Source organism: Scyliorhinus canicula, chromosome 9 (assembly GCF_902713615.1).
Source record: "Scyliorhinus canicula chromosome 9, sScyCan1.1, whole genome shotgun sequence".
NCBI classification, from domain to species: domain Eukaryota; kingdom Metazoa; phylum Chordata; class Chondrichthyes; order Carcharhiniformes; family Scyliorhinidae; genus Scyliorhinus; species Scyliorhinus canicula.
This window is the reverse complement of record NC_052154.1, coordinates 3,349,723-3,364,432: the sequence shown is the minus strand read 5'-3', so window position 1 is coordinate 3,364,432 and position 14,710 is coordinate 3,349,723. Positions and strand designations below refer to the sequence as shown.

Below are 14,710 nucleotides of genomic sequence, written 5' to 3'. Positions count from 1 at the left end.
ACAGTAGGTAGCACTGTTCACTGCACCAGGGTCCCAGGTTTGAATCCTGGCTTGGGTCACTGTATGTGCGGAGTCTGCATGTTCTCCCTGTGTCTGCGTGGGTTTCCTCCGGGTGCTCTGGTTTCCTCCCACAAGTCCTGAAAGACGTGCTGTTAGGTGAATTGGACATTCTGAATTCTCCCTCAGTGTACCCGAACAGTTGCCGGATATGGCGACTAGGGGCTTTTCACAGTAACTTCATTGCAGTGTTAATGTAAGCCTACTTGTGATGCTAATGAAGATTATTATTGTTAGATTATTATTGAGTGCTCATGTAGAGCACTCAAAAAATTAAAATAATGTTGTATGGAGATAGGTCAAAGAAATTTTGTGAATTACAATACTGTAGACTGTGTTTGTGGTTGGATACAATTCATCAGTTGGTCGTGTTTTCATCTCAGAATCAGAGGACTCTAGGTTCAAACCCCAAAGTAGCAGTAAATCTAACCGGAGACTCGAGTGCAATTCCGCAAAGGTGCATTATTGAGGTTCCTGCCCTATCTATCTGATCCTGCTGTTTACCAGATCAGGTTGTGTGCAAACATATTCCCCCTTCATAATGGCCAACAACTGATGCAATTCTTCTTTTTTGTATAAACTTAGAATATCCAATTAACTTTTCCCAATTAAGGGGCAATTTACCATGGCCAATCCACCTACCCTGCACATCTTTTGGGTTGTGGGGGCGAAACCCACGCAAACATGGGGAGAATGTGCAAACTCCACACGGACAGTGACCCAGAGCCAGGATCAAACCTGGGACCTCGGCACCGTGAGGCAACCGTGCTAACCACTGAGCCACCGTGCTGCCCCAACTGATGCAATTCTCAACCCATTGCACTGGCTTGAAGAACTTTACTATGTTGGGGCGTGGGGGGGGGGGGGGGGGGGGGTTCGTGTGACGCGTTGCTTCATCAACGGAAATCTTGCTTTCTTTCCTTAGTGGGGAAGGCGTCATTGCTGCAGGTCTCCGTCAATTCAAAAAACAAGCTTAACGACTCCGGAGGTGGCTCTTTCAGGTAAGAGAGGCTGTGATTTTACATTTCACGTAAAGACCAAACTGGGAGGGAAGCCTTGTCATTGAACACAAGAGGGCAGCATCCAGTGTGGCGAACTTGCTCCACAACTGTTCAATTATAGCAAGTTCTCGCAAGGAATAGATTAACCTGAAGGAGCTTACTCTGGTATTAATGTCCTCAATTGGGGAAATGCGTTTCAAACCTTGACTGATAAATCAATAAATCTTTTAAGTTTGGTAATTAATCTGTCACAAATGTAACTTCTTGAGCTGGACTCTTTAGCTTCTGTTGTTTTTAATGGCTACGCTTAAGTTTTTGATATTTTATTGCATTGAAGATGAATGGAAGAGAAGTGCCACTATAAATGTTGAAGTAATTGCAAAGTTTTGATTTGGTGGGGAGGAGGAAACAAACATTAAACCTCCTGCAGTTGGAATGTTTCTGACAAAGAAACAGCCTGGACATAATTTGCATTTGAACCTTTAACCTCTCCTACAGCCAAAGCAGCGTCTGTGAGTTGGGCCTGGAGGCATTCAGCCAGCAACCTGTATTAATCCTCTGAACACTGACTGGTTCAGGCCCTTCGCAGCATGTGTGCAGAATTTGTTGGTGGCTTCGAGGCAAATTGCTGCTGCAGCAGTGGGGAAATTCAACAAAAAACCCAAAGCCATTAATGTTTTTGTTATTAAGTTGTCCTTAATGTTATATTGCTGCAAAGGTTTGGGTATTTTTTCCCACTCCCTGGTTGTTACAGATGGCTCTGTTCTGTTGCACCAGTGCAGGTTGTAATGTGTGAGGTTTTTACCCTGTGAGGACTGACAGGGGGAGGGGGCAGGGGAATTGCACAGAGCCCCATTTTTACTTACAGAAGGATTCCCAACTGGGAGATGCATTAACCTTGGATTGAAGTGGGGTTTGCTCAGGTGCCCATTTTCCTTCTCCTCCGCCCCAAAGGCCTGACTCTTTCAGCCCGATGCTTGAGACAGATTAACGTGTTATAATGGCAAAGAACTTGGTGACATTAGGACAAGCTCCCATTCTGCCCCTTCCTTCTGTCAATCACCTTGTGTTGCTGGAGGACCAGCGTGAGATCCCAAAAGCCAGGTCGCTGTCTCATTTTCAGCTGGTTCGTGAGACAACAGATCCAAGAAAGAGGAAATGTGTTTGAGGAGGCAGAGCAAAGCTCCTGCTACACTGGCCCATCAAATCTCCCACGTTTGGGACAGCACGATGTACCAGGTACCCAGCTTTTTGCTAAGATCCAGTGAGGTACCAGTAATGTTTTATTTAAAGTGGACAAAGTAGCAAGATTCCACAGGTCTTATTTTCCGCAATAACCTTTGAGGTGGCACCTTATCAAATGTCTTCTGAAAATCTAAACTCAGGACATACACTTGGTTCCCCTTTATCTACAGCACTTGTTCAGGCAGCACGGTGGCGTAATGGGTTAGCACTGCTGCCTCACGGCACCGAGGACCCGGGTTAGATCCCGGCCCTGGGCCACTGTCCGTGTGGAGTTTGCACATTCTCCCCCTGTCAGCGTGAGTCTCGCCCCCACAACCCAAAGGTGTGCAGAGTAGGTGGATTGGCCACGCTAAATTGCCCCTTAATTGGAAAAACATAATTGGATACTCTAAATTTAGAATTTATAAAAAATATTTTACAGCGCTTGTTGCTTCTTCAAATAACTCCCTTGAATTGGCGTCAAAATGCATAGTTTGTGGGCAGCACGGTGGCGCAGAGGGTTAGCACTGCTGCCTCACGGCACCGAGGTCCCAGGTTCAATTCCGGCTCTGGGTCACTGTCCCAGACACAAACACTGTGACTGCGTGGGTTTCGCCCCCACAACCCAAAAGATGTGCAGGATAGGTGGATTGGCCACGCTAAATTGCCCCTTAATTGGAAAAAATGAATTGGATACTCTAAATTTATGAAATAAAATGGCACCAAGTTTTTGACTTCCCTCTGAAGTCTGCCCTCCCACTTCAAATCTGGTTGCTTCCATTGACTCAGAACACATTGTTTACTCTTCCGTGAATTCTTCTGAAAAAAACTTTGGTTTCTGCTCTCGTAACATCAGCTGTCTTAAAACATTCTATCCCAGTTCCCTGGTTATCTGGACAGTAACTGGTTCTGTCGGACACCTGCTTCATTGTAGCTCCCTTGTCCTGTCCAGCTTCTCCTGGCAGAATTGAGAGATCTTCATTCCCGGTGTCCTGTCTGCAACTGCAATATATCCAGCTAAAATTGAAACTTTAAAGCTTTTCTACCTCACAAGGCGCCTAGTCAGTTTCCTCTTCATGCCGTAGCCCTCTCTAAGCACAGTAAAAACACAGTTGGAACTGAATGAACCCCTGCACAGCCAAACACCTTTGTCCAGTATTAATCCAGGCACAGAAACATTAAATTAAATACACTTAAGTCTATACTTTAGTTCTAATGTTTTACCCATACAAATATAAATCCCTTAAAACTACTTTTGTTTTGGTCGGCACAGTGGGGCGGTGGTTCGCACTGCTACCTCACGGCGCTGAGGACCCAGGTTCGATCCCGGCCCCAGGTCAATGTCTGTGTGGAGTTTGCGCATTCTCCCTGTGTCTGCGTGGGTCTCGCCCCCATAACCCAAAGATGTGCAGGGTAGGTGGAAATATTAAATTGTTGCTTAATTGGAAAAAAATAATTGGGTACTCTAAATTTATTTTCAAAATCTATCTTTGTTTTCCTCACAATCCTGACTTGGAAATGTATCTCCGTTGCTTCATGCCACTGGTCAAAATCCTGGAACTCCGTCGCTGACAGCACTGTGGGTGTATGTATACCATTTGGACTGCAGCAGTTCAAGAAGACAGCTCAGCACCACATTCATGAGAGCCATTAGGGATTGGCAATAAATGCTGGGCCAGCCAGCGACGCACACATCTTATTCTTGAATTAAAAAAAGACGTGCTCACCAGTTCATTCCATTCCACGTGAAAGTTATTATGACCTACATTACTCTGCTTTTGCTACTTGTTTGTCTAATTTCAACATTTATGCAACCGACCAATTTATAGCTACTACCAGGGGCCGAAACACAATTCCCACTGCACCTTAATTTCTTTTCTGCTCCTTAATTCCACTCACAAAGCCACCATTGCCTGCTCCCTTATCATTGAGGGGATTTCATCCTTAATCCCGAAGACTACTCCTCCCCATCAAACGTTTTCCTCATTTTTGCTGTTGACCTTACAAGCTGGTACTTTTAGTTCCCAATCCTGACGATCTTGTCTCTATTGTAGCTATCATGCCATGCCCTTCCACCTTATTCTCCGAGTTTGTAGAAAGAACATATTTATTTGGGTTGCATGCTTCTGCTAAATGCTGTTCTCACATTTCTTTCTCTCTCCTGGTTTAATTACATATTTTAGTTTTCCCTTTGCCTGTCTTGCCTAAAGCACAATTTCTTTCGTTTTCAAAATACTGTTTATATTATTATGTTAAACTCTCCTCTCCCCTTAATAGGTTAAGGCTCTTGTGACCGCCCTATTTTTTCAATATAAATTTAGAGTACCCTATTAAATTTTTTCCAATTAAGGGGCAATTTAGCATGGCCAATCCACCTAATCTGCACTTTCTTTTTTGGATTGTGGGGGTGAAACCCACGCAAACACGGGGAGAATGTGCAAACTCCACACAGACAGTGACCCAGAGCCAGGATCGAACCTGGGACCTCGGCGTCGTGAGGCAGCAGTGCTAGCCACTGCGCTGCCATGCTGCCCTCGTGACCGCCCTTTCCAATCAGAGTCTGGTCTCAGCCCAGTCCGGCTGGAGCCTGTACCAAAAGTACAGATCCATCCTGTCCAGTGTCCCAGGAAATGGAAATCCTTTTTCCCGACAGCATTCCTTCAGCAACGTGTTCCCATCCCTAACCTTGGGCGAAATTCTCCGACCCCAACCTATGCTGTTGCTGTTATTGCACAGCACACGCTAGCCACAAAGGCGCTTGAGCTGAAAAGACCCTTCATCGCTTGCCTACTTTTTACTTTGCCGGCCCCAACATGGGCCACAATGCCCAGAACGGCCCCAACATTCTCAAACATTCTTTCATGTCTCTTTAAAACGTCCCTCACCCAGATGGGCAACAAGCCATGTGGGGTTCTAGATGGAACAGGGAAAGTATGCTCTCTCTTCCCTAATTACTAAATTGTCTAGAACTGCATTAGGCTTTTTCTCCTCCGAGGTTAACAGGCACCCCATCCAACACCTTAAACATTCACTCCCACAATTTACAAAGCTAAAGTCAGGAGTCTTTTAAAAATTTATTTACATTAATTTTGCCACCCAGTTGATAGGGTTGTTAAGAAGGCGTATGGTGTGTTGGCTTTCATTAACAGGGGGATTGAGTTTAAGAGCCGTGAGGTTTTGCTGCAGCTTTATAAAACTCTAGTTAGACCACACTTGGAATATTGTGTCCAGTTCTGGTCGCCTCATTATAGGAAGGATGTGTATGCTTTGCAGAGGAGATTTACCAGGATGCTGCCTGGACTGGACGGCATGTCTTATGAAGAAAGGTTGAGGGAGCTAGGGCTTTTCTCACTGGAGCGAAGAAGGCAGAGAGGTGACTTGATAGAGGTGTACAAGGTGATTTGAGGCATGGATAGAGTGGATAGCCAGAGACTTTTCCCCAGGGTGGAAATGGCTGTCACGAGGGGGCATAATTTTAAGGTGATTGGAGGAAGATATAGGGGAGATGTCAGAGGTAGGTTCTTTACACAGAGAGTGGTGGGTGTGTGGAATGCACTGCCAGCAAAGGTGGTGGAGTCAAAGTCATTAGGGACATTTAAGCGACTCTTGGACAGGCACATGGACAGCAGTAAATTGAAGGGGTGTAGGTTAGGTTGATCTTAGATTAGGATAAATGGTCGGCACAACATCGTGGGCCGAAGGGCCTGTCCTACATAGAACTTAGAGAAATACAGCACAGAACAGGCCCTTCGGCCCACGATGTTGTGCCGAACTTTTGTCCTCGGTTAATCATAGATTATCATAGAATTTTGGACACTAAGGGCAATTTATCATGGCCAATCCACTCAACCTGCACATCTTTGGACTGTGGGAGGAAACCAGAGCACCCGGAGGAAACCCACGCACACACGGGGAGGATGTGCAGACTCCACACAGACAGTGACCCAAGCTGGAATCGAACCTGGGACCTTGCAGCTGTGAAGCAATTGTGCTATCCACAATGCTACTGTGCTACCCTTAAGAACAAATTAATCTACACTCCATTATTCTACCATAATCCATGTACCTATCCAATAGCCGCTTGAAGGTCCCTAATGTTTCTGACTCAACTACTTCCACAGGCAGTGCATTCCATGCCCCCACTACTCTCTGGGTAAAGAACCTACCTCTGACATCCCCCCTATATCTTCCACCATTCACCTTAAATTTATGTCCCCTTGTAATGGTTTGTTCCACCCGGGGAAAAAGTCTCTGACTGTCTACTCTATCTATTCCCCTGATCATCTTATAAACCTCGATCAAGTCGCCCCTCATCCTTCTCCGTTCTAATGAGAAAAGGCCTAGCACCCTCAACCTCTCCTCGTATGACCTACTCTCCATTCCAGGCAACATCCTGGTAAATCTCCTTTGCACCTTTTCCAAAGCTTCCACATCCTTCCTAAAATGAGGCATTCATATTTGTCCTTCCAAAATGGACAACCTCACACTTGTCAGGGTTAAACAACATCTGCCACTTCTCAGCCCAGCTCTGCATCCTATCTATGTCTCTTTGCAGCCGACAACATCCCTCCTCACTATCCACAACTCCACCAATCTTCGTATCATCTGCAAATTTACTGACCCACCCTTCAACTCCCTCATCCAAATCATGAATGAAAATCACAAACAGCAGAGGACCCAGAACTGATCCCTGCGGTACTTCACTGGTAACTGGGCTCCAGGCTGAATATTTGCCATCCACCACCACTCTCTGACTTCTATCGGTTAGCTAGTTTGTTATCCAACTGGCCAAATTTCCCACTATCCCATGCCTCCTTACTTTCTGCATAAGCCTACCATGCGGAACCTTATCAAATGCCTTACTAAAATCCATGTACACTACATCCACTGCTTTACCTTCATCCAGATGCTTGATCACCTCCTCAAAGAAGTCAATAAGACTTGTAAGGCAAGACCTACCCCTCATAAATTCGTGCTGACTATCCCTAATCAAACAGTGTCTTTCCAGATGCTCAGAAATCCTATCCCTCAGTACCCTTTCCATTACTTTGCCTACCACCGAAGTAAGACTAACTGACCTGTAATTCCCAGGGTTATCCCTACTCCCTTTTTTGAACAGGGGCACGACATTCGCTACTCTCCAATCCCCTGGTACCACCCCTGTTGACAGTGAGGACGAAAAGATCATTGCCAACGGCTCTGCAATTTCATTTCTTGCTTCCCATAGAATCCTTGGATATATCCCGTCAGGCCGGGGGGACTTGTCTATCCTCAAGTTTTTCAAAACGGCCAACACATCTTCCTTCCTATCAAGTATCTCCTCGAGCTTACCAGTCTGTTTCACACTGTCCTCTCCAACAATATGGCCCCTCTCGTTTGTAAATACTGAAGGAAAGTACTCGTTCAAGACCTCTCCTATCTCTTCAGACTCAATACACAATCTCCCGCTACTGCCCTTGATCGGACCTACCCTCGCTCTAGTCATTCTCATATTTCTCACAGTCCTGTGCTGTACTGTCCTATGTTCTATGACGTGGGTATCACTGGCTTGGCCACCATTTATTTCGCAACAGTAATTGCCCTCGCGAAGGTGGTAGTGAGCTGCCTTCTTGAACAGCTGCAGCCCATGTGGTGTAGGTACACCCACTGTGCTGTTGGAGGAAGTTCCAGGATTTTAGTCTCATAGAATACCCTCCACTTGCCTGGGTGAGTGCAACTCCAACAACACGCGAGAAACCTGGCACCATCCAGGATAAAACAGCCTGCTTGATTGGCACCCCGTCCATCACCTTAAACATTCACTCCCTGCACACCGATGTACTACCTTAAGATGCAGTGCAGCAAGTCACCGAGGCTCCTTCGACAGCAACCTGCGACCATTGCCACACAGGAGATCAAGAGCAGAAGGTACCTGGAAACACCACCACCTGGAAATTCCTCTCTAACTCACTCACCATCCTGACTTGAAAATTCATCACCATTCCTTCACTACCACACAGCAAGACCCTGGCACTCCCTCACTAACAACACTGTGGGTGTACCTAACCACATGGACTGCAGCGGTTGAAGAGGCCGCTCACCACCACCTTCTCAAGGGCAACTAGGGATGGACAATAAACGCTGATCTAGCCAGCGGTACCCACACCCGGTGAAAATAAAAACAAATTCCTCCTCACCCTTTTGGACCGATGGCATCATCCAGTGACTAGAAAATACTACTCGTGTAGCCCCTGCACAGGAGCAGTATGAAAGGATTTGCTCAACCTGTTGTTCAAATTTTTGAGATATCACTTTCCACAGTAATTTACTGTTTAGTCAGATTAGTAAGTGGCAGCTTTTGGCCCATTTGTGAATCTGTCTGTAGCTCTCTCCATGGTAACACTTCAGCTAATCCTGATCACCTTGACATCCAATCAGCAACCTTTTTGCCTGTATTCTAAGTTGTGATTGTTTGAAATTTGCCATTTTTCTGTTTGGTCTGATCAGTGCAAAATTAAAAGCTTTGGAACATGTCTCTCTTTTTAGCATTATTCCTGTTTTGTAGCAGTTCTCCATAAAATCTTCCTGGCGTTTATATTCTATGCCTCGGTTTATAAAACCAAGCATCTTGGGTGTCTTTTTAATCACGTTCTCAACCTGCCTTGCCACGTTTTGTTTCAAGATTTCTATACATGCAGCGCTTTTAGAATTGTGTCCATTTCTCACTTCTCTGCTTTAAATTTGATCCCCTCGTTGTCTGCCTATTCCTGGGTCTGTGACCTCTTGACGCCTATCACTATCCTTCTCACAGTTCACAGTATTTTGAAGTTTTGTGTCATCTACAAATTTTGAAATTGGGCCCTGCACATTTAAGCCTTGGTCATTGACACAGACGAATCGAATCAGCACTGAGCCTGGGAGAGACTCGCTACATACTTCCTTTAATCCAAAATTGACCATTCACCAGTGCTCTCTGTTTCCTGTCACTCAGCCAACTCCATATTGGACAATCTGAATTCTCCCTCTGTGTACCCGAACAGCCGCCGGAATGTGGCGACTAGGGGATTTTCACAGTAACTTCACTGCACTGTTAATGTAAGCCTACTTGTGACAATAAAAATAATAATAATTATATCCATACTGCAACTGTACCGTTTCATTTATTGTACAGTTTAACACTTTGCTGAGCAGCCTATCATGTGGCACTTTATCAAACGCCATTTGACAGCCCACGTACCCCACCTCAATCTCATTGCCCCCGTCGACCATCTCTGTTTCTCCATCAAAAAGCTCAACCAGTGAAGTTAAGCACAAATTTGCCTTTCACAGATTTATGCTGGCTTTCCCTAATTAATCTGCATTTGGCTCAGTGGCTTGTGTATTGTGATCTGGAGCATTGGCTCAAAAAGCTTTCCTGTCACTGAGGTAAAACTGACTGGAACGTGATACTGTATTTATCCTTGCACCTTTTTTGAATAAGGGTTAGAATAAGGAATTTGGTACTTAAGCCATATCCCGAATAGGTCCCACCCTTTGATTTATTACCCTTGAATATTTCTAATCCTCAGCAGGTTTTTAGGTTCCCTTTCATGTTGGCTGCCACTCTCCTCTCAGTTTCTCTCTGCCTGTCTGGTTTTCTTTTTCACTTCCCCTCTGAACTTTCCGTATTCAGCTTGGTTCTCAGTTGTATTATCAACCTGATGCCTGTTGTAAACACACTTGTTCTGCTTCATCTCACTCTCAATCTCTTTCATCATTCCGGAACCTCTGACTTTACTTTCCCCTTCGCAGGAATACACCCAAACTATTTCCTCTTTGAAGGCAGCCCGTTGCCCTGTTACAGTTTCACCTGCCAATCTTTTGTTCCCCTGTACCAGGAATAGATCTGATTTCACACTACTAAAATTGGCCCCGTTCCAATCTAGTATTCAAGTATCAAATCGCTCCTGGTCCTTTTCAATGGCTAACCAAAACATTGCAATATTATGATTAATATTCCCTAAAGGTTCTATGACTGACGATCAATCCACTTGGCACATCTCATTCCCCAGAACCGTATTCCCTCTTTTCCTTGTTGTATGGCTTGGTGCCAAACGTTGTTCATTAGCACTCTGGTGAACATCATAACCTGGGAAATAAAACAGGTCGGTGAGCTCCTTAAGCCTGACCTGTCCTGAATGAGATCTTGACTGATCTGTGTCCATATCTTAGGCTCCATATTCTTTTATGCCCTTGCCGAAGGAAAGTCTGTTCACCTAAGACTTCAAATTATTAACTAAGCTAGCATCTCTTGCTTTTTTCGGAGCAAGTTCGAGACCTGGCTCTGATTTTAAGGTGACGTTCCCTTGTCATCAGCAGAGAAAGGTTCCCTTCATGTACCTGAATAATTCCTTTCATAATTCTAACCGTGCCTCAGCGTCCATGTGCCAGGAAATACAGGGCGAGTTTAGATAATCTCTTCACATTATCTTGCCATGGGAGCCCTAAAAACATTGTGGTGAAGCTGCGCTACACTCTTTCCTTCTCGAGGGCTATTCGGGCTGGGTAATAAATGCTGGCTTTGCCAACAATCCCCACACCCTATCAACAGATAAAAACAAAACTCTTCTCCATGGTGCATTGCCCAGAACTGTCTGCAGTATCCAGATGCGACCTTGCCAGAGCTTTTCTAACTGTATCGAAACTTCCTCTTCTTTCTATTCTAACTGTCTACTGTAAAATCTGACATTCCAACAGCCGGTTTGATTATACTGGATGCCTCATTTAGTCCTCTGAATACATGGTCCCCGAAAACTTTCTGGGCCTCTGTTGCGAAGTGTCGTGGAATGTTTTACTTTGTTAAAAATACCATTTAAGTCAGAATTATTTGTATTGACACGGGATCCTGAACAACTACATGAACCTCTTGGAGCATGGAAAGGGCACCTTGCTTTGACTTCCTTCCAAAGGATGGCATCTCTGACACTGCAGCACACTGTCTCAGTGTCATCTCAGATTATCCGAGAGTGGTGCTTGAACTCTCAACTTTCTGAGACAAGTGAAAAAGAGAAGTGCAGCCGGATAGAAAATCTCTTCACTAATACCGAGGTGAATGAGCTGAGACTGGGGGCACGAGTCCATGAATGGAAGACTTCGAGCGCCTGTGTAAAACATCACTGAAACAAAGTCTTGTGATTTGCATGCTTTTCATCTGCCGTCTATCTGGCACCTTCCAGTCCACTTAGTGTCAGATACATATCAAAGTCTGATTTGGGTAAGCCTCAGACAGTTCCCTGTGCATTGATTCAAGTGAGCGCTTGTAAAAAAATTCATGGGAGGTCGAGCGTATCAAATCAATGTTGTTAACCCTTGGCAACCTCCAAGAGAAATGCAGCCTGTCTGGAAAAAATGAGGAGCTGTTGGTAATGAACGAACATTTTATCTTTCATTCCTTCCCCGGCTTTGAGCAAAATGGTAGTTCAGGAAAAAGCTGAGATTTAATGGGCTCCATCTTCACACAAACCTTTCTTGTCAGAATCAACGCTCCGGGAACTGTACTTATAAATGCTCGTCATGGCCCCCCTATTGGAATGCGCAGCCCTTTAAATGAAACCCTTAATTCATTATCCTGGAAATGAAAGAGGCTGGGTGGATACAATCAACTCCACTGGTGCTGGAAGCTTCCCTGTGTGAACAGTAGATTCTGTGTATCAAGTTGGCTTCGTACAGGGGCTGACTGGTCCTCTGGCACTGGGTTTCAAATCTAACTTGGACTGATTGGAGGGATATGTTGCTGTTCTGCTGGCTGCATGACTTTTGGGTGAGAGGACCCGGTAATAATAATGCAAAATGGACCCAAAGCACCAAAGGGCCCTTCATATTCGGGATATTCAACAGAGTATATGTTGTGGAAAAATGTCACACTGTTGCAGAAAGTGAGACTACTCTGAGACTGACAATCTATCTAACCCCATGCTGTACCTGTCCTGGAAGTGTTTGATAGGGACAGTTTAGAGGGAGCTTTACTCTGTATCTAACCCCGTGCTGTATCTGTCCTGGGAGTGTTTGATGGGGACAGTTTAGAGGGAGCTTCACTCTGTATCTAACCCCGTGCTGTATCTGTCCTGGGAGTGTTTGATGGGGACAGTTTAGAGGGAGCTTCACTCTGTATCTAACCCCGTGCTGTATCTGTCCTGGGAGTGTTTGATGGGGACAGTTTAGAGGGAGCTTTACTCTGTATCTAACCCTGTGCTGTTCCTGTCCTGGGAGTGTTTGATGGGGACAGTGTAGAGGGAGCTTTACTCTGTATCTAACCCCGTGCTGTACCTGTCCCGGGAGTGTTTGATGGGGACAGTGTAGAGGGAGCTTTACTCTGTATCTAACCCCGTGCTGTATCTGTCCTGGGAGTGTTTGATGGGGACAGTGCAGAGGGAGCTTTACTCTGTATCTAACCCCATGCTGTACCTGTCCTGGAAGTGTTTGATAGGGACAGTTTAGAGGGAGCGTTACTCTGTATCTAACCCCGTGGTGTACCTGTCCTGGGAGTGTTTGATGGGGACAGTGCAGAGGGAGCTTTACTCTGTATCTAACCCCGTGCTGTATCTGTCCTGGGAGTGTTTGATGGGGACAGTGCAGAGGGAGCTTTACTCTGTATCTAACCCCGTGCTGTATCTGTCCTGGGAGTGTTTGATGGGGACAGTGCAGAGGGAGCTTTACTCTGTATCTAACCCCGTGCTGTATCTGTCCTGGGAGTGTTTGATGGAGACAGTGTAGAGGAGCTTTACTCTGTGTCTAATACCGTGCTGTATCTGTCCTGGGAGTGTTTATGAGGACAGTGTAGAGGGTGTTTTAATCTGTATCTAACCCCGTGCTGTATCTGTCCTGGGAGTGTTTGATGGAGACAGTGGAGAGGAGCTTTACTCTGTGTCTAATACCGTGCTGTATCTGTCCTGGGAGTGTTTATGAGGACAGTGTAGAGGGTGTTTTAATCTGTATCTAACCCTGTGCTATACTTCCTTTAGTCTGTGGCTAATACATGTTGGTATTTAAACTGTATGGGAGTGGTTGACTCTGGGTTCCTGAACAGCGAACGCTCTTTGCCATATTGCTCAAAATAAATTGAGAGAACATTTAAAATGACCATTCAGCCCATCTGCCAAGTCTTTGCATGGATCAAATAGAATCCATTCACTCAGATTTTTAAAATTATTTCACGAGATATGGCCGTTGCTGGCTAGTTTAACATTTATTGTCCGTCCCTCGTTGCCTTTGAGAAGGTGGTGGTGAGTTGCCGCCTTGATCCGCTGCAGTTCCTGTTGTGTAGGTAGATCCACAGTGCTGTTAGGGAGGGAGTTCCAGGATTTTGATCTAGCGACAATGAAAGAACAGCAAAATATTTCCAAGTCAGGAAGGTGAGTGGCTTGGAGTGAAATGTCCAGCTGGTGGTGTTCCCGGGTATCTGCTGCCCTTGTCCTTTCCAGGTGGCAGGAGTTGGTTAGGAGGCGTTGGTGTAGTGCCATTGTCACTGGATTTATAATCCAGAGACCCAGGTTCAAATCCCATCACAGATCTGGAATTCCATGAAACTATTATCGTAAAAAGCCACCATTTTGAGCACTCAGTGAAGCACTGAGGGCACAGCATGGACTCTGTGTGGGAGATTTCAGTGTCCCTTACCGAGAGTGGCTTGGTATCACCGCCACACACCGAGCTGGCCAAGTCCTGAAGGACATAGCTGCTAGGCTGGGTCTTCAGGTGGCGAGGGAACCAAAATACTTGACCTCATGCTCACTAACTTGTTCGGTGCAGATGCACCTGTCCATGACAGTATCAATCAGAGTGAACACTGCACAATCCTCTGGAGACCAAGTCCATTCTTCACATTGACAAAATCCTGCATCGTGTTGTGTGGCAGTTCCAGAACACTAAACAGGACAGACTTTGAACAGATCTGGCAACTCAAGGCTGGGCATCCATGAGGCGCTGTGGGCTATCAACCACATTCTGCAACCTCATGTCTCAGCATATCCCCACTGGCAAGTGGCAAGTAACATTCTCACCACACAAGTGCCAGGCAATGACCATCTCCAAAAAGAGAGAATTTAATCATTGCCCCTTGACATCGAATGGCATTACCATCGCTGAATCCCCACTATCCACTGTGGAGGGAGTGGATGTTGAAGTTGGTGGGTTGGGTTCCAATCAAGTGGAGCTGCTTTGTCCTGGATGGTGTTGAGCTTCTTGAGTGTTGTTGGAGCTGCGCTCACCCAGGCAAGTGGAGAGTATTTCATTCCACTCCTGACTTGTGCCTTGCAGATGATGGACAAGCTTTGAGGGGCCAGGAGGTGAGCTACTCACTGCAGGATTCCTGACCCCTGACCTGTCCTGGTAGCCACAGTATTGATATGTCTCGTCCAGTTCAGTTTATGGTCAATGGTAACCCCCATGATGTTGATAGTGGGGCATTCAGT

General features: G+C 45.7%; 1 protein-coding gene across 2 annotated transcripts in view; it reads left to right on the top strand.

Annotated features, from left to right (window-relative positions):
* Nucleotides 1-14,710, top strand: part of LOC119971062 (transcription initiation factor TFIID subunit 4-like) — a 365,388-nt gene that overhangs the window by 92,414 nt on the left and 258,264 nt on the right. For both annotated transcript variants that reach the window (XM_038806198.1, XM_038806199.1), the window contains exon 10: nucleotides 983-1,058. In XM_038806198.1, coding sequence (XP_038662126.1) covers nucleotides 983-1,058 — 76 coding nt within the window. The remainder of the gene's footprint in view (nucleotides 1-982; nucleotides 1,059-14,710) is intronic.